General features: G+C 59.7%; 1 protein-coding gene across 1 annotated transcript; it reads right to left on the bottom strand.

Moving 5' to 3' along the window:
• Positions 1 to 1,708: 1,708 nt before the first annotated feature.
• Positions 1,709 to 9,782, bottom strand: LOC143668546 (programmed cell death protein 1-like). Its single transcript, XM_077143239.1, is given in 6 exon segments — positions 1,709 to 1,764; positions 1,767 to 1,962; positions 2,804 to 2,838; positions 3,550 to 3,708; positions 3,813 to 4,178; positions 9,682 to 9,782. Coding segments are annotated over 6 exon segments (888 nt in total). The 5' UTR covers positions 9,758 to 9,782.
• Positions 9,783 to 10,320: the final 538 nt, after the last annotated feature.

Genomic DNA, 10,320 nt, shown 5'->3' with positions numbered 1-10,320 from the left:
CAGCCAGGGCCCCCACCCTGTGAAGGGGCTTCAGCAGCTCAAAGCCCCGCTCAGAACTCACCCTGTGCATTCAAGCATGCACCCCCTCCCCGTGGCACCCCTGCCTTCTGCACTGTGGCCTCAGCTCAGTTAACTTAGCGCTGCCCACATGCCTGCCCTGCCCCAGTCTCAGCCTCCTGCCTGGGAGGGACCCCATGGAGGGGCTTAGAGCACAGCATGTGCTGAGCATGGTGAGGTGGCTGGGGACAAAGGGCCCTGGAAGGACTCTCAGGGGTGATGCTCACTGCTCCTAAAGCCTGAGGGGTCAAAGAGGCTGGGTGATGGGGAGGGTCACATGCAAAGGGATATGGAGCTGTGGGGAGGGGGAAGCTCTGTTCCTGGGAACAGCGAGGGCATGGGGTGGGAGGTTGGGACCAGGAGCTGCCATCATTGTCACCAGCTTTGCTCCATTCGACTGCCTTGTCCACTGCAGGGGTCTCCCCTTCCCTCTCCAGCCTCCACGGTACTCCAGACAGGACAGGACTCAGGTCCTGCCTCAGAACTTTCCTCACCATTTAATTAGCGTCTTTAATGATAATATAATAGTCACTGGGGAAGGGCTCCAAAGCCCTGTGGACCCCATATTGGGGAGTCTGGCCACCTCGACTACAGCTGCCTTGCATGGGCAGTGGACATGTGCATGGTATGGGGAATCACCAGCCTCAGAACAGGGAACGCCTGCACCCAGACATAGCCCCCCATTTTCAGACTCCCCAAAATAAATAACATCATGAATGGGCCCCAAGGAGAAGGAGGGTGGAGATGGGGTCAACTCCCAAGGCAGTTCAAGATGGCCAGTTGGTGCTGGCCCGGCCGCCTCCTCCCTGCCCAGTATGGCAATTGTTGGGAGTGAGTGTCCCCAAATCAGCCACAGCCCTGCCTTCCTGGAGGGACCCTGGGGATCCCTGGAACTCAGGTTTCCTACTGGAAAGCGGGGGGGAGGGGGGGGGCGCTGGGAGAAGAGGCTCCGGAGCGGCTGGTGGGGGCAGCCAGTCTGCTGGGAGGGAGTGGATGGACCTTCCTTGTCTCCTCCTCCTTGTCCCTGGGTCTCAGTTTCCTCAGTGGCTCAAGGGGCTGGAGCAGATCAGAGCAGAAGCAGTCCCCCAGAGTCCTTGTGCTGGGCTGTGCTCCTGGCAGCCCTCCAGCTTTTGCAGCCAGCCCTCTCACCTTCCCTGCTCCAGGCTTGGGGGAAACTGAGGCTTATACCCGGGGCCTAGGCTGGGCCAGGTGAGGACGAGGAGGGGCACAGAAGAGGGGGACACGTGGAGGAGAACACGGCAGGGGGAGGACACAGCAGAGGGGGATTTCGCCTGGCTGAGAGAGACAACCAGGGGTGTGGGCATCTGAGCAGCAGGAGGCCCGAGCTTCAGCCCCAGGTAGGTGTGTGCTTAGGGCCAGGTGTGTGTTGCCTTGTCCTGTGCCTACACTGTGTCTCTGACTGGGACACCCCAAACTCCAGGTACAGAGACCCCTCGGTAAGCAGCAGGGGCTATAGCAAATCCTGGCCCAAATCCCCACCTGGGCCCCAACAGCCGGCAGCCAGGGGATGCGGTGGAGATGGGCGGGGGTGGGTGGTTAGGGCGGGCCCCGTGGGCAGTGGGGTCAAGGAGCAGCCTTCCTGGGCTCACGCTGGAGGGTCTGAAGGAAGTGGGGTGGCGGGGGGCACCGGTCAGAGAGGCCAGAAGCAGTGGCTGTCCTCGGGCCTCAGGGGCCGGGGCACACGCAATCATTGGCCGAGCCCCTGCGGCTCACAGGTGGGACACCCGGGCCCCCTGCCAGGCCGGGTGCGAAGACGATGGTGGCATACTCGGTCTGCTCAGGGGCGCAGGGTGCTGGGGGCTCTGGGGTCTTCTCTCGTGGCTCGAAGTCCAGCTCCCCATATTCCACAGAGAGCACAGATACGGTTAAGGGTTGCTCTTTCTTCTGGGGAAAGAGCGGAGGACACATCAGCATGTCTCTGAGCAGCCCCTCTGTGCACAGCCAGGACCACCCGGACCCCTCCCTGGCACCAAGCAGAGTCAGCTCTGCTGTCTCAGCCACTGTTTGGGGTCTTGTGTTCACAGATGTGCCCTGCCAGGGACTGAACCCGGGTACTGCAGGGGACTGGTTTTGCACGTGGCACATATATGCACACATTCACACACGCATGTGCTAGGGTTCACGGGACTGACACATGCTCACAGGCACCCACCTGCCCTGGTGGGGAGTGGGGGAGCTGTGTGTGTGTGGTGCACAGAAGCTGGGGTGAGCCCCAACTCCAGGCGCCCAGGCTGATAGGAGACCCCAGGGTGCCTCAGAGGCAGAGACCAGCGCCAGCCCAGCATCACCTCTCCCTGACACAGAGGTGTAGCTGCAGACCTGAGGCTTTGGGCTCAGATGTGGCTGCCCTTATAGTCCCCCTTCCAGTTCTGGGGTGAAGTCACGCCCCAGAAGTCCTGCTCTCTGGCCTCGGCTTCCCCCTCTGTAAGATTACTGGTAAGCGGGCAGCTTTAGGATTTGGAAATGCACCTGGAGGCCCTGGCACCTTCCCAGCAAAAGCATGAGTGCACACCACCCCTGACCCCAGGGCTGCCTCTGAGACCCCAGGGCACCAGAGCTCTGCAATGAGGCCCCTTCCAGGGTCCTGGCCGAAAGCGCATTACTGAGGGTGGAGACCAAGCCCCCAGGCTGCTGCCCCAAGATACCCTCTCCAGGCTTTCCCCACCTGCCCCTATCCAGCAGGCAAGGGGTGAAGGGGCAGCGGGAGTCGTGTGCAGGGACTCACCAGAGGTGCATCTTTGTGTCGGGCCCTGCCAGCACCTGCAGAGAGATACATCGTTATCAGGGGCAAGGGGCCCGAAACCCCATACCCAGGTATGGAGGCCCCAGCCCCTAGGGCTCCCCCAGCCCCAGGGGGGTGCTCTGCAGGTGAACCTGGGGTGGGGGAGGCCCTTGTACAGCACCCAAGGGTCTGCATCCTGACACCTTGAGGTCCTGTATCTGTCCCGGGGGGTTGCAAGGTGGCAGGGGTCTCAGCACACAGGCCTTTATGAGCTGAGCCCAGCTGGGGATGATGCAGGAGAACTGGTTCCGGGCACCTCTGCCTAGCCCTGGAGACACCCTGTGTGGCCAGAGAGGACCGGGATATGGGGGGGTGGGGGTGCCAGCTACCAGGATATGCCCTTAGCCCCTTCATAGCAGTGGGAGACGGACACGATGGCCCTCAGAGGCTGGGGGGTGTGGGGTGCTTCCTCTTGCCTCTGTGGCTGCCACCAACTCTCCACAGGCCTCACCCTTTCTTAAAGCCCTGTGACTGCCTGAGGTGGGGCCTGTCCCCTCCTTCCAGGGGATCTTAAAGCTCATATCCCCCTCTAACCTCAGAGTCCCTCCCGAGGGCAAGCAGCTGGGATGAGTTCCTGGCTGGAGTTGCTGAGGGTCCCGGGGGACAGTGGGAGCCAGAGGGTGGGTCAGAGGCAGCAGGGGAGGGTAGGCTGGGGCTGTGGGGGAGGGGTGGTCTCGCTGCTGGCTTACCTGGTACGCGCCTGAGGCAGGTGGTGGCCAGGACCCAGGCAAGCAGCAGCAGCAGGACGCCCACCAGAGTGCTCGAGACGCCCACCACCAGGGCCTGGAGCTGGCCCACGGGCCCTGGGGCAGGGCTGGGTTGTGCCGTGGGCGGTTCCATGGCTCTCTCTGGGGGCCAATGGGGACAGCATCCTGAGACCGGGGCCCTGGGCCCTCCTCTGGGTCCTGCTCCCCGTCCCTGGGTCCTGACCCTGCCCTGGTCCCCTGCCCACCTGTCACGGTAAGCTCTGCATGGGGGCTTTCGGTGATCTGTGTCTCAGGGGGCAGGTGGATGGCCCCACAGAGGTAGGTACCGCTGTCGTTGACCTGGGCGGCCAGGACACTCATGTGGAAGTCGGAACCATTGGGAAGCCGCGTGATGCGGAAGCGGGGGTCACGGAGGGGCTGGCTGCTGTGCGGCGAGAAGGCAGCCAGCTTGTCCCTCTGGTTGCTGGGGCTGATGCGGTACCAGTTCAGCCACAGGGACTTGGGCACGCTGGACAGGCGGCAGGTGAACGTGGCGTTTGCTCCCTCGGGTACCGTGAGGAGGGCCGGCGACAAGGTCAGGGGGCCCCAGGGTCGGGGCCTGTCCGAGACGCCTGGGAGAGTAAGTGAGAATAGGGGGCCTGTGAAGGAGGGGGTTCAGCCAGCCTCCAGGGACCCCGCCCCAGCCCTGCCTCCCCTGCAGCTTCCCTTTCATGCCCCTAGGGACGGGGCACTCACCACCCACCTGGCCTGCTGAGGGTGGGGCTTTCTCCTCTGCCTTCCACCCAGTGTCCTGGCTGTGACGCCAGGAGCCCCCGTTTCACCTTTTATCCTCAGTTGACTCAGGGTGCCAATATTCCAGGGGGGCCGGTCCGGGGTCCCCCTGGAGGCCTAGATCCCCCTGGTTCAGGCTTCCCCTTTCTAGGGGGCTCTGGTCCTGTTCCCACTGCTCCACTGTGGGAAGCCCCTCCCGGGAGAGGGGACCCTAGCCCGGGCATGCAGGCCTCTTGGTAGCTCAGGGCCTGGACTTTGTCCCATCTCAGGACACATCAGAAGTGGGAGCCAGCCCAAGCTGGCAGAGACAGCCTGCTACAGGTGCCACTGACTTGGGCCTCCAGGCCCTTAGAAGGCCCAGCAGATTCGTGTCCACTGCAAGGAGCCTGCAGAAGTAGCAGCTCCACTGTCCCCACATGGGCCAGAATAGGAGACCTGCCAGGACATATGGCAGCAGAGGCCCCTGCTCGGGGAGGACTCAGGAAAGCCCTCCTCCAGCTCCTGCTAAGGAGGCCAACCTTGGCACACATGCACACACCCAGACATGCAAACTCACACTCCTGCTCGCACACTCACTCCTGTATATGCTCACAGTCATACCTGCATTCATGGGCATAGGCAAACACAGGCACACATACATACACTGACACACACATGCATGTGCTTACACACTCACACAGAGACTTACACACATACGCTCAACACACATGCAGTCACATACACTCAGACATGCACACCTCATGCGCAGTCACACGCACACGTGTCTGCAGTAGGCTGGTGGGCATGTGAGTGGAGAACACGTAGCTCCTTTATAGGAAAGGCAGTGGTGTCTGCGAGTCAGGGTCTCTGAGGGTCTTGGGAGGGTGTGCCCGAAACCTTGTCTTATAGGTGGGGAAACAGGATGGAGAGATATAGAGGCTCCGTCAGACGAAATGCAGGGTCTGCTGCCTTCACCCTCAGCCCCGACTGGAGGGAAACATGCGGAGGGTGTGCAGCTCCAGGGTACTCCCTTTCCGCTCCCCCTCTGGCCTGGGCCCCTTCCTCACAGCCCAAGCAGAGAGACCAAACCGCAGCCAGTCGCGGGGACACCCCAACCCCAGAATGGAATTCGGGACACCCAGCAGGAACAGAATTTAGAGCCAGGATGCTGTCCAGTGGGAAGTTTCCAGTGCATCCAACATGTCCCCACCCCTGGGCTCTCCAAGACTGCACCCCAAACCACACTGTCAGGCAGGGAGGGCGCTGCACAGTCAAAGACATGCTTCTGAGCTGTGCACACGCTATTTCCACCCAGCTCCGTCCCCTATCCCGCGACCATAGTTGATCTGCCAGGCTGGGCACCCATCCCCACCTTCACCCCAATAAAATAGGCGCAGGCTGCGGCTGCCCCTGCCCCTGCCCCGTGCATGATCATGGGTGCGGACCGGCACATTCTCGCAGGTGCTGGGCTGCAGCTTCCCTGGTCATGCACCTGCAGGCAGGTGACTGGGTGTGGGCCATGAGAACCCTGCTGGGGCAGCTGGGGCTCCAGAAGGAAGAGGCCCTGTGGCCCCAAGCCACGCGTTAGCCGCTATCAGCACTGCCTGTGGGCCGGGGATCCCTCAGGGCATGTGTTCCCAGAACCAACCCATCCCCACAAAGGCCCCATCATGGTCCCAGCCAGTCCAGACCCTCTCCAGTGCCAGGGCCCCAGCCAGCCCAGAGCACCTCCTTTACCTGTTAAGACCCTACAGAACCTGCACAAACCCCAGTCTCATGGGCTGGGGTCCCCAGGTACTGGGGAGCAACAAGGCCAGAAGCCAGGCATCCTGTGCAAGATGTGTGTGTGGGTCCATAAAGCCCTGCAGCTCTGCAAGGACCTGTCACACCTTCACACGTGCCAGGAGGAACAGAGCTGCTGGGGAAGCTGGGGGGTCTGGAGAGCCGGAGCCGGGTGGGAGGGTGGTTTAGCCAGGGGCTGCCCTATTGATGGGGTGCCTTCAGGCCCTGGGCACTGGCCTGTTGGCCATCTTAGTGGTGACAGGCTCCCCACTCACACATGGCCAAAGTATACCCTTGCTTTGCATCCCAAACCCACAACCAGTGTGTCCAAGTTGCTCTCAGGGCACTGGTGTGTACTTTTATCAAAAAGTCATCACTAAAGAAACTCCAAGGCCCACTTAAAGAAAGGCAAGTAAACAATATCAGGGTCGGGCCCAGATTTGGCAAACAGTGCTACAGCTCTCAGACCAGCACATTCACCCCACCGCCTCCTCCAAGAAGGCTTCCTGACTGAGCTGCAGAGGACCCACCAAGGAGGTAAATATTCAGAAATGGCCAGTGGCAGGTCATTTTTGGGCAGTCTCTGAGAGATCCCAGTTTCTCCTGAGTTTTTCCTCTCATCCCAAGGTTGGGGGCTGGGAGGTGGAGAGGAGGGGTGCTGGGTGCCAGTGGCTTAAAGGCAGAGCCCTGCAACTCCACTGTTTACTTCCCACACCAGCCAAAGACAAATGCTTAGATTGCAGTGAAAAAAACAATGGCTTTTGACTCATGGTGTATAAGTATGTAATTTGTGACAAAGAACTACATACAGATGGGTACAGTGGGGTGGGAAGGCAGTTTGTCATGCTATTTAAGTCCAGTTGACATCAACCCAAACAAAAATATTATAGATATAAGATGGTAACCATTAGAGAGTCTACAAATTCATAGAGACGGAAAGTGGAGTACAGGCTGCCAAGGGCAGGCTCAGGGAGAGTGGGGAACTAGTGCCTGGTGGGTGCAGGGAGGGGGCTACTGCCCAGTGGGTGCAAGGAGGATGGGGGTGGCTAAGGCCTGGCAGGTACAGGGAAGGGGGCTAGTGCCTGGTGGGTCCAGGTGTTTGCTCCAGGTGATGGAAGTCTAGCAATGAGGCAAGGGTCTTTCCACCAAATGTTGCTTGGGAACCCCCAAGAAGGGAAAGGTGTGTTGTATTTGTACTAACTTGATTGAAAAACAAAAACAAAAACTCCTAAAGAGTCACTGATCATTGAATGGATACATAATCCTGGATGGGATCTAATATTGGAGGAGCTAAAAACTCAAAAGGGTATTACGAAAAAGCTTGGAATATGGACTGTAAGGTTTATACCAACACTGCATTTCTTGATAACTACACTTGAGTAAATAAGCTTGCCCTTAGGAAATGTGCAGGGAGGTGTTAGGTGTTCAAGGAGCATGATGTGTGAAGCTGTTGTCAAGTGTTCAGAAAATAAGTGAATAGACAGACAGACAGATGGATGAATAAATGGAATGATACGTCAAAGGTGGTAAATGTCACAGTTGGTGGATGTGGGCCTGTGGGCTGCATGTACTGGTACATTAGATTCTCCTGTGGGGTCTGTGTTATTTTCTCAACTGTCTTGTCAGTTTGAAATTATTTCAAAATAAAAAGTTAAAAAAAAAAAAAAAGAAGAAAGCAGGAGAGACCCACTGGGCAGAGCCCCAGGCTGGCAATCGGGCCGCAGGGGAAAGCCCCCAGATGCAGCAGGAAGGCTGCCCCCGACCCATGACCATCCTGCCTTTTTCAGGCAGGCCCCTCCGTGTGTGCAGAAAGCACTGGCCAGGGGGCTGCCCGCCACAGGCCCCTGATTCATCTCAAAGGGCCTTCCCTGTATGTCCAGAGGGAACGGCCACTCCTGGGACCTACCAGTCCAGGCCAGGTGCAGAGAAGGACCAGGCCATGCTGTGACATATCCGGTCCCATGCAGACTTATTTTCCTCACAAGAAAACATGAGGCACACTCAGCAGGGGTGTCCTACCCTGCGAGGTTCTGGGCTGGGGAAGACAGAGGGACAGACGTGCTTGAGGAGGCAGAAGTGGAAGCCACAGGTAGAAGCAGGAGTCCGAGGCGAGCAGGTGGCCCTTGAGCTGATTCCTGCCAGCCCCACTGGCCTGCACCAGACACATGAGCGCATGGCTGTGCGTTGGTGGATCACCCTGTCCCGTGCTCAGCGCCCCGGGGCTGAGCACCTCTCTTCTGCTGCAGCTAGTGCTCAGAGGGTCCCATGACCTGGGCTACTGTGCCTGGGGCCGGGGAAAAGCGACATCTGAGCTTATGGCAAGTCTAAGTCAGCTCGTAACTCTATTTTTGTAACTTTTTTATATGTTTGACCTTTTTTCAAAAAGTTGAGAATAATAATAATATGCACCTGACTTATAAAGGTGTTTCATGTTATAAAGGTGTTGACTGCCCGGAGCCTGGATCCCCGAGGCTGGCAGAAGAAGGAGGAAGCACCCCACCAGCAGACAGACTCACGCCTTTCCTAGATGGGGGTGAGAACCCCCAAACCTGTGAGTGGCATGTGAAGTCCGAGTGTGTGCAGGAGTCCCGTCTTACCCAGCCCGGCTCCGAGAGCCCTGGACGCCGGGGACGCCGGGGACACGCTCTGCACTAGGCCCAGCGCTGCGAGTCATCTCCTTTCCATCTCAGGACGCACATCCTGGCCCACACCTCTTCTCGCCGCCCCAGCAAGCAGCCATAGTGGTCCTGGGCCCTCCTCAGAGCACAAGAGCCCCAGGAAAGGGGAGTCAGGGATCAGGGAGCTTGGGGCACTTATGGGTGTGGGAATGTGGGGTGGGCAACCCTCAGGGGCTGTCCCTCAGAGGTCGTGACAGGTCACTGCAGCCAGCCCAGAGCAAAAAGCCACCTCCCCTGGGCACTGCGCTGACACCTGCGCTGCCTGGAGTGACGGGATGAGGGGGCCCAGCAGGGGTGTCCTTTTCCAAGACTGATGAGAGTCTCACATGGACCTGTGGGACCTCCCCAGGGTATAAGGAACTGGACCAGGGCCGTGGGGACCTACTACCCCCCACCATCCACTGTGGGCACCCCTGGCATGTCCTGGCTGGAAATCACCTGCAGGGACCCCAGGAAAGGGGCACACACACCTAGGCCTAAGAGTGGGGGCCGCAGAGCAGATGTGACTCTGGCGGTTGCATTCTTGATATAATTAGAGAAGTACCACCTCCTGTAGGCTGTCCCTCATGAGCTCCCCGTGCTGGTGGGTTCCATTCAAAGGACACAGTGGAGATGTGGGGCTGGCCCCTGGCGTGGTGGGATAGGGGACCACAAGGGCCTGGGTTTGGGGGCTCTGGCCAGCAGGGCCCCTTCGTTCTTTGGAGAGGGGTTCAGAGGCTAGGGTAGGCAGATCGCTGTCCCCTCAGCGCGATGAAGAGCAGGGGTGAGGACAGAGGTCCCATCTTCCCAGGGCAAAGTGGGGGCCAGGGTCCTGGGAGGCCCTTTCTGGCCCCCACCACGCCGTTGGGCCCACTCCCAGCGCTTGTGGGGGCCCCTCTCCCCCACCCCCGCGATCGGCAGGTACCTAGGAGCCACTCAGGCCGCCAGCCCAGCTGTAGCACGGCCCAGACAAGCAGCCACGGAGCCCGCGGGGTCCGCATGATGAACCGGTGTCCTGAGCCGAGAGCCGCAAGGAGCGGCTGACAGGGTGACAGCAGAAAGGAAACCGACCCGTCGGGGCCCCGCCCCCTCTTCCTTCACCTCCATGTGGGCGGGGTGCCAGAGAGAGAGGCAGAGATGGGGGTGGAGGGACATGGAGACAGAGACACATAGAAAGTGAGAACTATATAGTGTATATATGGGGGTGGGGACAGGGAGAAGCGTGGACTCATAACTGAGGCGGGAGAGACACAGACTGGGTCCAGCCCCCATTGGGTGTCGGGGGCCTTGCAGGCAGTTTTTGCGTCTCTTTGCTTATTTGTGGCTGCCTCTTTCCATTTCCTGGTTAAGCTGCACCCCCAACCCTAGTATTTGAGGCTGGAATCTGGGGGTGCAGGGCCTTCTCTGCCCCCACCGTCCCTGTGTCCTGGAAAGGGGGCCACCCTCCTGGGCTCAGTTCTGGGGCAGCTGCACCCCACCCAATCCAGCAGGCACCTAGGGCCTCCCGCCTTGGGCTTGAGCCCTGATGCCCTCTGGGCTCCCTCTAGCCTCAGGATCTGAACCT

This window comes from Tamandua tetradactyla, chromosome 24, assembly GCF_023851605.1.
Source record: "Tamandua tetradactyla isolate mTamTet1 chromosome 24, mTamTet1.pri, whole genome shotgun sequence".
NCBI lineage: Eukaryota > Metazoa > Chordata > Mammalia > Pilosa > Myrmecophagidae > Tamandua > Tamandua tetradactyla.
The sequence above is the reverse complement of the archived record's forward strand: the minus strand, read 5'-3'. Positions and strand labels throughout refer to the sequence as shown.